Here is a 14,109-nt window from a genome sequence, read left to right as displayed (position 1 = left end):
GTGAGTGAGTGAGTGTGTGTGTGTGTGAGAGAGAGAGTGTAGAGTGGTCTCAGTCTCTGAGAGGATGCCTGTGTGAGTGAGTGAGTGTGTGTGTGTGAGTGTAGAGTGTACTCAGTCTCTGAAAGGATGCTTGTGTGAGTGTGTGTGTGTGAGTGAGTGAGTGTAGAGTCTCTGAGAGGGTGTGTGTGTGTGTAGAGTGGTCTAAGTCTCTGAGAGGATGCCTGTGTGAGTGTGTGTGTGTGGTGGGGAGCCTTTGAATAAGGGCAACCTAACCGATGGTTCAAGGTCTTAAAATCATACAGCACTGGAAGAGACCGTTTATTCCTTTGGGCCTGTGCTAGCTGTTTGGGGCAAATTGAATGGTTTTAGTTTCTTGATATTTGCTACACCCTAATTCTTCAACTACTTTAAATGTTGACTGTACAGATATTTCAAGAAAAATTTTAAGAAAGTGAATCATTAAAATAGCACAGCACAGGAGGAGGTCCCCATGCATCGAGGAAAAACCAGTCCTAACCCCCCTACCCTCCCACTGTCTTTTCCTGATGTGCTGTGGAGTTTATCAATCTCCCTTTCAGACAGGGCATTCCACAGTTCAACACTCGCTGCAGGGGGAACCTCACCTCTTCCCTGAATTTTTTTATTTTTACTGTTTGTTATGAATCTGTAACTGCCTGTATCTGGGTCATGAGAGGAGGTTGGAGAAGCTACAAGAGTGTCCACTCTGGTGAATGTATGCTTGAGTGTTCCAATGCATTCCAGTGACTGATCTCACACGTCCTACCCTTCTGAGGATGTCTCTTCCATTACCCAAAACTCTCCTGTCCGTGTCTTAACTTGCTCCATTCCACCATCTGCCGCCCCATGCTCACTGACTCAAATTTGGCACCCGGTCAAGTGTGATTTTAAAACTCTCATCCCTCTTTGTAAATCCCCGTATAGCTTCATCGGTGTAATCTCCTCTGTCCCATAACCCTCCCAGTTAGTTTAGAGAAGTTAGAGGTGATTTAGAATCAGAGTTATACAGAACGGAAACAGACCCTTTGGTGCAAATCGTCCATGCCAACTAGTTATCCTAATTAGTCTAGTCCCATTTGCCAGCATTTGGCCCCTATGCCTCTAAACCCTTCCTATTCATGTACCCATTCCGATGCCTTTTAAATTTTGTAATTGTGCCAGCCTCCACCATCTCCTCTGGCAGCTTGTTCCATACATGCACCACCCTCTGCACCACCATCTAATTAAAACATAGGATTCTGAAGGGGCCTGACAGGGTAACTGCTGAGAGGTTGTTTCCCCACGTGGGGCAATCCAGGACAGAGGGCATGACCTCGGAATAAAGGGGCACCAGAAAGGAGGAACTTCTTCTCTCAGAGTGTTTTAAAACTCCTTACCACAGAGAGCTGTGGGAGCAGAGTCCTTGTGTATATTTAAGGCTGGCATAGATCGATTCTGAAATAGCATTCTGAAGAAGGGTCACTGAACCCAAACACCTTAACTCGGCTTTCTCTCCACCGATGCTGCCAGACCTACTGGGCTTTTCCAGCAATTACTGTTTTTGTTTCTGATTTCAAGCATCTGCAGTTCTTTCTTAAGATAGATTCTTGATCAGTCGGGGAATCAAGGGTTACGGAGATAAGGCAGGAAAGTGTACTTAAGGAATGTTGGATCAGCCATGATCCCATTGAGTGGTGGAGCAAGCTAGAAGGGCCAAATGGTCGGCTCCTTACGGTCTTATTGTCTAAGATATTTGTGCTTCTTTAGTTATGACCACTTTTATGTTCCCAATCATAAATGTTACCCCATTGGATCTTCAGCAGCTCTTCCCAAAACTCTGGAATTCCCTCCCTGAACCTCTTTGACTCGTCATCTGCCTTCAAGACATTCTATAACATCTGCTGGCTACTTTGGGATATTTTAATTCTATTAAAGCTGCTGTATATAAAACGTGACTGATGGGAACAGAGGAACAGGAGTGGGCCGTTCAGCCCATCGAGCCTGCCCTACCATTCAATATGAGTATGGCTGATCAAATACTTTAATGTCTTTTATTTATCTCACACCGTAGTCCTGGAAGCCAGGGATAATTAGAAATCTATTGATCTCTACCTGAAACATTGAATATTTCCAAGACAGAGCCTTAACTAACAAGGGAATCGGAGTATGGGTGGTGTAAGGGAGGAAGGTGGGTTGAGGGTGCCTTCATCCGATATTGACAAATGTTGGAGCAGGATCAATGGGCCAAATGGCCAACCAGTGCCCAAACTTGTGCTCGTTTATGTAACCTGTTTCTGTGATGTTGGTAGAGCGGTAGTTGCTAAGCGAGCCTGTCGGGTGAATATTCCCAAGCTTGGCACGGCAAAAACTCTGCAAAGTTAGGGGACTTGTCATTCTTCATATTAAACTGCACACTTTTCAGATAATGGTGCTCAGATGGTTGTATTGTGCCTTGTTTGTCAATATTTTGATAAATGTGCAACTGAGCCATTTTTAATGTTTGCAGGCTAAGTTGGAGATCGCCTATGGGACTCATCACACGTAAGTAGATGACCTTTGTGTATGTGTAATACAGAGTGGTGCTGGAGTATTGGCTACCATGGCAATGTGCTTCAGCTTGTCAGTGGTCATGTATCTACTCCATATGAGGAGTTTCTGATCATAGAATGGGTCCATCCCAATGTGAACAATGTCAGAAGTAGGCTCGAGTTAGCCACCCTGCTGAGCCATTCAGTACCATTGTGGTTGACCACACCTCTATCTCCGGTTCCCACTTTTTGCCTTGATCTCCTTTGCTGTCCAGCAATGTAATGACCGTCATTCTGAATATACACTGATCAGGATCCCAAAGGCTGTCTAGGGCAGGGCTTCCCAAAGTGGGTGTCGGGACCTCGGATATGGTCACAAACCCTGAGGGAACAATGGCTGCCACACAGCTCTGACTAGTTACGCTGGGGAGGGGTTGGCCTACTGGTCTTATTGTTGGACTGTTAATCCAGAGACAGATGTAATGTTCCAGGGATCTGGGTTCAAAACCTGCCACGGTAGATGGTGGAATTTGAATTCAGTAACAATCTTGAATTAAGAAACTAATGATGACCGTGAATCCATTGTCAGAAAACCCCATCTGGTTCACTAATGACCTTTAGGGAAGGAAACTGCCATCCTTACCTGGTCTGGCCTACACATGACTCCAGACCCACAGCAATGTGGTTTACTCTCAATCTCAATTAGGGATGGGCAATAAATGCTGGTCTAGCCAGCAACGCCTTCATCCTGTGAATGAATACAAAATAAAAACAGCAGTTGTCCCACTTTAACAGGCTCCCAGCACTCCCCTCCCATCACTTCCTTATGCTCTGACAGGTCTCCACTTAACCCACCATTTTTCCTTCATTCACTCATGGACTATGGGCATCGCTGGCTGGGCCAGCATTTATTACTTGTCCTGAGTTGCCCTTGAGAAGGTGGGGGTGAGCTGCCTTCTTAAACCACTGTGTTATAGGTTGACCCACGATGCCATCAGGGAGAGTATACCATGATTTTCACCCAGTGACAGTGAAGGAATGGTGATATATATTTCCAAGTCAGGATGGTGAGTGGCATGGAGGATTTGTGGTGTTCCCACATATCTACAGCCCTTGTTCTTCTAGATGGAATACCATAGCAACAGGAACAGATCAGATGAACTGTAAGCATGCACTTAGGGGAAAGATAGATAAGGATGTGCGGGAGAAAGGAGTTGATCAATGAAGCAGGTTTGATGGAGGCTGGTGCAGCGCATTTATACTGACAATGATTTGGAAATGCTGGTGTTGGACTGGTGTACAAAGTTAAAAATCACACAACACCAGGTTATAGTCCAACAGGTTTAATTGGAAGCACACTAGCTTTCGGAGCGACGCTCCTTCATCAGGTGTTGTGTGATTTTTAACTTTATACTGACAATGAGCAGCTGAGCTGAATGACCAGTTTCTATTTTCTCATCAACCTGTTCAGAAATGTTGTTACACACTTCTGAAGCAGGCAGGACCTGAACTCCGATCTTCTGGCTCAGAGATAGGGACATTATCATTGTGCCTCAACGGCCATGTGAACTCGATAGAATTCTATGTTAATGATGATTCACAAACAGAAGCAATATTTTCAGCAGTCAATAAAACTGATTGCAGCACGACAGTAATTGCTCTTTGCATTTCTTACTGTTCAGATGAACTAAAATAATCTCTATATTCTGAATGTGTCTTCATCTTGTTAGGAAGGCACCACTGCAAATCTGGAATGAGTATTGCATTCAGTTACCAAGAACTTGATGTTCTCACATGAAATTTCACAGTCTGCTGTTTCAACAGAACCAGCACTTATTGAATGGATAAATAATCATGCTGGGGCAGCAGAACAACCACATGCAACCTGTGTCTTCTTTTCCCTGAGCATCTCTAACCCTTTACAATAGTTTCATTATCAACTCTCCCACCAATGCACAGTGTAAAATGCAGTGCAGCAACTCTTTCAACAACACTTACAAAACCCGTGACTGTTCAAGCTCATGAAGGTAAGAGCAGCAGACTTATGGCAACGCTGTCGCCTGCATGTACCCCTCCAAACCGCACACCATCCTGACCTATCCCAATAGCTCTTTATATGGCTCAATGTCAACCCCTGTCTGACAATGCACTTGCAAAGCATTTTAGATTAGATTACCTACAGTGTGCAAACAGGCCCTTCGGCCCAACAAGTCCACACTGACCCTCTGAAGAGTAACCCACCCAGACTCATTTCCCTCTAACTAATGCACCCAACACTATGGGCAATTTAGAATGGCCAATTCACCTGACCGGAACATCTTTGGACTGTGGGAGGAAACCGGAGCACCTGGAGGAAACCCACGCAGACACGGGGAGAATGTGCAAACTCCACACAGACAGTCGCCCGAGGCTAAAATTTGAACCTGCAAATTTAGGATATAGAGAAGCTGCAGAGCTGGGCAGAAAGGTGGCAGATGGAATTCAATGTAGCTAAGTGCGAGGTGATTCACTTTGGGAAGAATAAAAAAAAGATGGGGTACTGGGCTAATGGTCGGATACTGCCCAAGGGCCTGTACTGCGCTGTATTCTTCTATGTTCTATGTTCTATGTAACTCTGGTGCTATGAGGCAGCAGTGTTAACCACTGAGCCACCATGCCGCCCCTGTGATGAAAGTGCTATGTGAATGTAAGTTGATGTTGACTGCAAGGCAGTCCTGCTGAATTTCCCACTAGATTTAGTGATGACTAACTCACATTTATGACTATTCGTCCAAATCTCCCAAAACATAGGATTTGGGAGCAGGGGTAGGCCATTCTGTCCCTTGAACGGTCTCCGCCAGTCAATAAGATGGCTCACCAGTTTGTTGCCTCAACCCCACTTTCCTATCGGCCTGTCCCCTTTACTTCCTCATTGATCAAAAAAATCTGACTCTGCCTTGAATAAATTCAATGACCCAGTCTCTACTGCTGTCTGGGAAAGACAATTTCCAAACACTCATAACCCTTGTGAGAATCATGTCCTTTTATTTTAACGCCTTTTAAAAAGTGTAGACTGCAAGGCGAATGACCTGTTTTAAAAGTCAGGATTTACTAGGATAGCTGCATAATTTCATGGCAAGGAGTTCAATTCGATTGCGAACTCTGTTTTTGTGGCTAGAGGTTCCTGCATTCTGCAGAGAGATCAGGAGCTGGAGAGTTCTTTACAAGTGAAGCTGATTGGTTCTCACCTAACTGAGCAGTTAGGAACTGGATACAGATGATAGAGATGTAGACATAGTGAGACAGCAAGACATAGAAAGGTGTGATGCTGTACTCCCCAGCAGAAGCTGCCTGTTCTCTGCAGTTAAAAAGAAAGCAGTTTCAACTGAAGAAAGCGAGCAACGACTGTTAGCTGTAACTTTTGCATTGATGACATCAGAGACATTTTCCTCGTGGATCAGTCACTCTATACTTGTACTTCCAATGGGGCTCAGTTTACAGTGTGCTACTTTGACGGGTGAAACTGATAGATGTGGATAAAATTGGTGGGCGGCACGGTGGCACTATGGTTAGCACTGCTGCCTCACAGCACCGGAGACCCGGGTTTAATTCCCGCCTCAGGCGACTGATTGTGTGGAGTTTGCACGTTCTCCCCGTGTCTGCGTGGGATTCCTCCGGGTGCTCTGGTTTCCTCCCACAGTCCAAAGATGTGCAGGTTAGGTGAATTGGCCATGCTAAATTGCCCGTAGTGTTAGGTAAGGGGTATGCGTGGGTTAGGCTTCGGCGGGTCGGTGTGGACTTGTTGGGCCGAAGGGCCTGTTTCCACACTGTAACGTAATCTAATCTAATCTAAAAAGATTCTGGGATTAGTGGGGCTTGATTTACCCCAGTGAGTCTTAACATCCTTTTGCGAGAGAATAATTTATCTTGTATTCTTCATTTCCAAAAGTCCAACAAATCCCTTTACAATTTTCAATCCTCTGGTTGGCTCACCCCTTGGTTTTCAACGTGAATGTAAATTGCCATTGTTAACCCAACAGCAAGTAATTTCTTCACTTCAGACACACTTTGTGTCTACTTTGTTTTTCTTTGCTCAACATGCTCTGTCTCTTCCCTCTGCAGGAAAATGATGTTACTTCTGTATGAAGAGGGTTTTCGAGTCGTGATCCACACGTCTAACTTGATTCACGATGACTGGCATCAAAAGACACAAGGGTAGGATTGGCTCCGCCATTCTTTGATGGACTGTGGTTGGTGCAACAAAGAACAAGATTATAGAGAAGGGCTCCAATGGGTCAAAATTTCAGCCTCTTGATTTGACGAGGGAAACATGTTAGAACTCCTTGCTGTGCATTTCCAGTCCAGGTGAGGCTCAGTGTCTAACATGTGCACCTAAGATACCTCTCCAGGCAGAAAGTGTGAAAGCTTAAATGCAGATACAGAGAGATTCAAGAGCAGCTCCTTCCCCATTGTTATTAGACTTCTGAATGGACCTCTCAAATTTCAAATCTAATGTTGATCTTGTTTTTTTGTACTCCTTCCTTGCAGCTGTAACTTTGTGTTTCCTGATCTCTTCACCCTACGATCTTTGTGTCTCTGTATGTTACGATCTACCTGTACTGCACTCAAAATAGAACTTTTCATGTACTTAGATACATGTGTTAATACCAAATTAAAACAAATCTTGAGCCATAGAACCATACAACACAGGAGGATGCCTGGTTTGGATCAGGCAGCGATGCCTCCTGTTACCAAATAGCTGCTCTCCAATCCAGCAAAGACTGTACATATTAAGGATTGGGAAGGGGGAGCAAAGTAGTAGCTGAGATATTACTTTGGGGAAAGGAAGAGAGAGAGAGAGAGAGAGAAAACAACACTGAGATTTTATTTTGCATCATTGAGTGACAGATCATTGTTCTCCTTACAGCCTTACAGCTTGGGGACATAATGTACCGACTTGCCTCTCCTTAACGTAGCTCTTAACAGCAATATCCCTCCTCCCAAACTCCCACTTCAGTAATCTTGTCTGAAAACAGGACTGTGATGATTTGATTGTCTGCATATTAAACGCAAAACTCGCTTTTGCTTCTGGTAAAGACAGGTCTCTTTTTGTCTGTCTTTTATCTCGAGTATGAAATAAGTACCTGTCTTTCATGTAATTTCTTTCTCTCACCTCCCTCTCAAAGGGACCACATGATCATATGAATTAGGAGCAGGAGGTGGCTACTCAGCCCTTCAAGCCCGCTTCACCATTTAATAAGATCATGGCTTGTGCTGGATACTCAACATTCCTGCCAATGGCCAGGTAAACTTTCACCCCCTCGCTTTTCAAGGATTAATTTCTGTCAGAAAAATATTCAAAGGTTCTACTTGCACTGACTTTTCAAGAAAAGTTGCCCTTTTCTTCATCTTAAATGGTCAATCCCTCATTTTGAAGTGGCGACCTCGTTCTAGGAAAAACATCCTCTCCTCATCCATCCTGAACTCTCAGGATCCTATATCTTTTGATCAAGTTGCCTTTTGCACTTCCATATTCTAGTAGATACGGTGTTGATGGTAGCCACGGTGTGGAGGTGCTGGTGGTGAACTGGGGTGGACAAGGTCAGACGTTTATAACGTGTTGACGCGATAGTTCTGACTCAGTAGATACAGGATTGGTCTGACCAACCTTTCCTCACAATGCAGTATACCAATTCCATGTATCAGTCTGTTAAACCTTGTCTAAACTGGTTCCAGTGCATTTACACTGGATTATATAAGTAGATCAACAATGTGCATGGTATTCCAGATGTGGTCTCAACAATGAAAATGTTTGGGGTATTCAAGTTCCCTTGTAATAATAACATTAGTCTTCCTAATTACTTTAGAATTCCTACAGTGCGCAAACAGGCCCTTCGACCCAACAAGTCCACACCCGACCTACTGAAGAGTAACCCACCCAGACCTTATTTCTCTGCCTTTCCCCTGACTAATGCACCTCTGGAAGGAAACAGGTACTTGCTGTACCTTCATGCAAATGTTTTGCAATTCATGCACAAGAGCAGCCAGATCCTGCTGCATCTCAAGAGTTCTGCAACCTTTTACCATTTAGGTAACATAATTGATTTTTATTCTTTTTGTCAAAATGAATAATTTCATGTTTTCTCATTTGATTCTCTATTTGCCAGACCTTTGCCCACTTACTTCAATAATCTATATCCCTTTGTCAAGCTAGTCTCCTTTGGGACAGAGTTGCTCAGAAGCAACTCCAATTCCTCAGTCCCGACCTGTGTGCTCATCTCTCAATCCCTCTGCACCTTATCACTTTGAAATGATTGGGCCCTACACCCCACATCCTCTTCTTTCAGTCTTTCAGCTCTGGTCTCCTCTCCGTCTGACCATTCAGCCCCAGAGGTCTATGCCTGACAGTCAATGTAGTACTGAGGAAATGTTGTGCTCTCAGAGATGGCTATTTTGGCTAAGACGTCAATTAAGCTGAGTCTGAATTGCCTCCATGGCATGACTATTTTGTAGAAGAGCAGAGGAATTGCCACTAGTATACTTTTGCTTATCCTCGTTTAGTTTTGAAATGTTAAAGAACAAAGAAAGTTAACCGCCCAGGAACAGGCTCTTCGGCCCTCCAAGCTTGAGCTGATCCAAACCTACTGTCTAAACCTATCGCCCAATTCCGAAGGATCTGTGTCTCTCTGCTCCCCACCTACTCATGCATCTGTCCAGATGCACCTTAAATGAACCTACCGTGCCTGCCTCTACCACCTCTGCTGGCAACGCATTCCAGGCACCCTTTGTGAAAAGTACTTGCCGCGTATATCCCCCTTAAACTTTTCACCTCTCACCTTGAGTGTGTGACCTCTCATTATTGAATCCTTCACCTTGGGAAAAAGCTTATTTCTATCTACCCTGTCTATACCCTTCATGAATTTGTAGACCTCAATCAGACCCCCCCTCAATCTACTTTTTTCTAATGAAAGCAATCCTAACCTACTCAACCTGTCTTCATAGCTAGCACCTTCCATACCAGGCAACATCCCCGTAAACCTTCTCTGCACCCTCTCCAAAGCGTCCACATCCTTTTGGTAATGTGGCGGCCAGAACTGTACACAGTATTCTAAATGCGGCCGAACCAATGTCTTGTACGATTTTAACATGACTTGCCAGCTCTTATACTCAATACCCCGTCCGATGAAGTGAAGCATACCATATGCCTTCTTGACCACTCTATCCACCTGTGGAGTCACCTTCAGGGTACAATGGACCTGCACTCCCAGATCTCTCTGCTCATCAACTTTACCCAAGGCTCTTCCATTTATTGTATAATTCGCTCTAGAGTTAGACTTCCCAAAATGCATCACCATACATTTGCCTGGATTGAACTCCATCTGCCAATTCTCCGCCCAACTCTCCAGTCTATCTATATCCTCCTGTATTCTCTGACAGTCCCCTATACTTTCTACTACTCCACCAATCTTCATGTCATTTGCAAACTTGCTGATCAGACCAACAGTGCCGTCTTCTAGATCATTTATGTATATCACAAACAACAGTGGCCCCAGCACTGACCCCTGTGGAACACCACTGGTCACCTTTCTCCATTTCGAGAAACTCCCTTTAAATAAATTTTATTCCTCAGTACCTTCTCCAGCAACTTTCCCACCATTGACGTCAGACTCACTGTTCTGTAGTTACCAGGAATATCCCTACTACCCTTCTTGTACAGGGGGACAACATGAGCAACCCTCAACCCTTCTTGTACAGGGGGACAACATGAGCAACCCTCAGTCCTCCATCACCTCACCTGTATTTAAGGATGCTACAAAGATATCTGTCAGGGCCCCAGATATTCCCTCTCTTGCCTTCCTCAACAACCTGGGATAGATCCCATCCAGTCCTGGGGATTTGTCCACCTTAATAACCTCTAGCCTACCTAACACATTATCCCGACTTATGTCAACGTGATTCAGACTAATTAAACTTCTATCTCTAATCTCAACATTCATCATGTCCCTCTCCTCGGTGAACGCTGATGCAAAGTAATCATTCAGAATCTCACTCATTCTCTCAGGCTTGACACACAGCCTTCCTTCCTTATCCTTTAGTGGATCAATCCTTTCTCTAGCTACCTGCTTGCTTCTTATATAAGAATAAAAGGCTTTGGGATTCTCCTTAATTCTGTTCACTAAAGTTAGTTCATGACCTCTTTTAGCCTGCTTGATTCCTCATTTAAGACTTGTCCTACTCTCCTGATATTCCTCCAGGGCCTGTTCTGTTCTTAGCTGCCTGGACCTTACGAATGCTTCCCTTTTCCTCTTGATTAGTCGTACGATTTCTCCTGTCATCCACGGTTCACGAATCTTGCCTTTCCTATCCTTTGCTTTCAATGGGACATCTTTAACCTATCTCTGAAAGCCTCCCACATATCAAATGAGGATTTCCCTTCAAATAGCTGTGTCAAATCCACATTTCCCAGCTCCTGCCTAATTTTGACATAATTGGCCTTGACCCAGTTTAGTACTCTTCCCTTAGGATCACACTCATCTTTATCTATGAGTATTCTAAAACTTACAGAATTGTGGTCACTGTTCCCAAAGAAATCCCCCACCGCAACTTCTACCACCTGTCCTGGCTCATTCCCCAACACCAAGTCCAAAATGGCCCCTTCCCTCGTCAAACTATTGACATACTGCTCTAGAAAACTCTCCTGGACGTTTCTTACAAATTCTGCCCCATCCAGACCTCTTGACACTAAGTGTATTCCAGACATTGTTGGGAAAATTAAAATCACCCATCATCACTACCCTGTTGCCTCCAGATCTTTCCATAATCTGTTTACCTGTTTGTTCTTTTACCTCACGCTCACTGTTGAGAGGCCTGTAATACAGCCCCAACAGTGGCACGGTGGTCAGTGGTTAGCACTGCTGCCTCACAGCACTAGGGTCCTGGGTTCAATTCCCGCCTGTCTGTGTGGAGTTTGCATTTTCTCCCGTGTCTGCTTGGATTTCCTCCGGCTGCTCTGGTTTCCTCCCACAGTCCAAAGATGTGCAGGTCAGGTGAATTGGCCATGCTAAATTGCCCACAGTGTTAGGTGTTTTAGTCAGGGGTAAATATAGGGTAGGGGAATAGATTTGGGTGGGTTTCTCTTCGGAGGGGCAGTGTGGACTTGTTGGGCTGAAGGGCCTGCTTCCACACTGTAGAGAATCTAACCTAATCTAATGTAACTGCACCCTTCTTATTTGTCAGCTCCACCCATAATACCTCACTACTCAAGCCCTCCATAGTGTCCTCCTTTAGCACAGCCGTGATATCATCCCTGGTCAGCACTGCAACTCCTCACCCTCTTTTATAGCCCTGTCTGAAGCGTCTATATCCTGGAACATTTAGTTGCCAATCGTGCCCTTCCTTCAACCAAGTCTCTGTGATTGCAATAACATCATACTCCCAGGCACCAATCCAAGCCTTAAGTTCATCTGCTTTACCCACTATACTCCTTGCATTAAAGTATATACATTTTAGGTCACCAGTTCTTTTGTGTTCCTCTGCTCTCTGCCTATTCTTCCCTTTATTAATGCTAACTTCATGATTCTTATAGTCTGCAGTCTCCACCTCACTGCCTACTTGTCTTCTCTTCTGGTTCCCAGCCCCTGCCACATTAGTTTAAAACCTCCCCAATAGCAGTAACCCAAAAACTCCCCCAAGGACATTGGTTCAGATGTAGACTGTCCAATTTGTAATAGTCCCACCTTCCCCAGAACCGGTCCCAATGTCCAAAAAATCTGAATCATTCCCTCCTACACCATCCCTCACGCCACATGTTCTTCCTGCCTATTCCTTCATTTCTATCCTGGCTACCATGTGGCACTGGTAGCAATCCCGAGATCACTACCTTTGAGATCCTCCTCTTTAACTTCTCTCCTAGCTCCCTGAATTCTGCTTTCAGGATCTCATCTCATTTTTTTTACTTATATCCTTGGTGCCTATATGCACCAAGACAGCTGGCTGTTCACCCTCCCCTTTCAAAATGCTGTGCAGCTAATCAGTGACATCCCTGACTCGAGCACCTGGGAGGCAGCATACCATCTGGGAATCTCGTTTTCAGCCACAGAACTGCCAATCTACTCCCCTTACAATAGAATCCCCTGTGAGTATGGCCTTATGAGTCTTTTTCCTGGCCTTATGAACAGCAGTGCCTGCCACGGTGCCATGATCCTGACAACTGTTGCCCTCCCCTGATGAGCCATCTCCCCCAACAGTATCCAGAACTGTATACCTATTTTGAAGGGAGATGACCACAGGGAGCTCCTGCACTGCCTTCCCACTCTTTCTCTGCCTTTTGGTCACCCATTCACTGTCTCCCTCAACAATTCTAACCTGCAGTGTGACCAATTCACTAAACGTGGTGTCCACAACCTCCTCAGCATCACAGATTCTCCACAGTGAGTCCATCCGCAGCTCCAGAGATGTCATGCAGTCAAACAAGAGCTGCAGCTGGACACACTTCTTGCAAGTGTAAGAGCCAGGGGCATCAGCCATGTCCCTGAGCTCCCACATCAAGCAAGAGGCCCATGCCACGGGTCTGAGGTCCCCTGCCATTGTAAGCCTTAGCTTTATATCAACTAACTAAAACCAAACAATGGACTTAAATACATAAAAGAAAAGAAAGAGAAAAAATAAAAATTAAAACCTTATCTTACAGAGTCTTTTTCTTCTGGTTAGAGGAGGGAGGGCGGGAGGGAGATACTACACGTGTAGTATCTCGGGTTTAGCCGCTGCCCAAATATATAATCAGTGCTTACCCTCCCGGCACCCTCCTGGTCTCCACGTCACCTCTGCTCTGTCTCCCACTGCTCCTGGACAAGGAAAAAAATGTTAGATGTGATTCTGCAATTGCATGGCATTTGCTAAATAGTGCCAAGTGTGACAAGGATTATACTAATGATCAGCTTAAAAACTATCAGCCAGACACCAGAGCTCCCTTTCACTTCCAGGAAGCTGCTTACATCCATGAGCAGAGACCTCCCCTCTGCAGAAAAGGGACCATGTCCACGTTTTGCCCCTTATTCTTGAATTAAACAAAAATGTAGGAGACATAGAACATAGAACATTACAGCGCAGTACAGGCCGTTCGGCCCTCGATGTTGCGCCAACCTGTCATACTAATCTGAAGCCCATCTAACCTACACTATTCCATGTACGTCCATATGCTTGTCCAAGGACGACTTAAATGTACTTAAAGTTGGCGAATCTACTACCATTGCAGGCAAAGCATTCCATACCCTTACTACTCTCTGAGTAAAGAAACTACCTCTGACATCTGTCCTATATCTATCACCCTTCAATTTAAAGCTATGCCCCCTCGTGCTCGCCGTTCCCATACTTGGGAAAAGGCTCTTTCTGTCCACCCTATCTAACCCTCTGATTATCTTGTATGTCTCTTTTAAGTCACCTCTCAACCTTCTCTCTAACGAGAACACCCCAAGTCCCTCAGCCTTTCCTCGTAAGACCTCCCCTCCATACCAGGCAACACCCTAGTAAATCTCCTCTGCACCCTTTCCAAAGCTTCCACATCCTTCCCGAAATATGGCGACCAGAACTGTACACAATACTCCAA

At 44.9% G+C, this 14,109-nt stretch overlaps 1 protein-coding gene across 4 annotated transcripts in view; it reads left to right on the top strand.

Moving 5' to 3' along the window:
- Positions 1 to 14,109, top strand: part of tdp1 (tyrosyl-DNA phosphodiesterase 1) — a 134,363-nt gene that overhangs the window by 25,355 nt on the left and 94,899 nt on the right. For all 4 annotated transcript variants that reach the window (XM_043696957.1, XM_043696958.1, XM_043696960.1 and 1 more), the window contains exons 6-7: positions 2,504 to 2,538; positions 6,627 to 6,719. In XM_043696957.1, the coding sequence (XP_043552892.1) occupies positions 2,504 to 2,538; positions 6,627 to 6,719 (128 nt within the window). The remainder of the gene's footprint in view (positions 1 to 2,503; positions 2,539 to 6,626; positions 6,720 to 14,109) is intronic.

Source organism: Chiloscyllium plagiosum, chromosome 10, assembly GCF_004010195.1.
Source record: "Chiloscyllium plagiosum isolate BGI_BamShark_2017 chromosome 10, ASM401019v2, whole genome shotgun sequence".
NCBI lineage: Eukaryota > Metazoa > Chordata > Chondrichthyes > Orectolobiformes > Hemiscylliidae > Chiloscyllium > Chiloscyllium plagiosum.
This window is presented reverse-complemented; position numbering and strand designations above follow the sequence as displayed.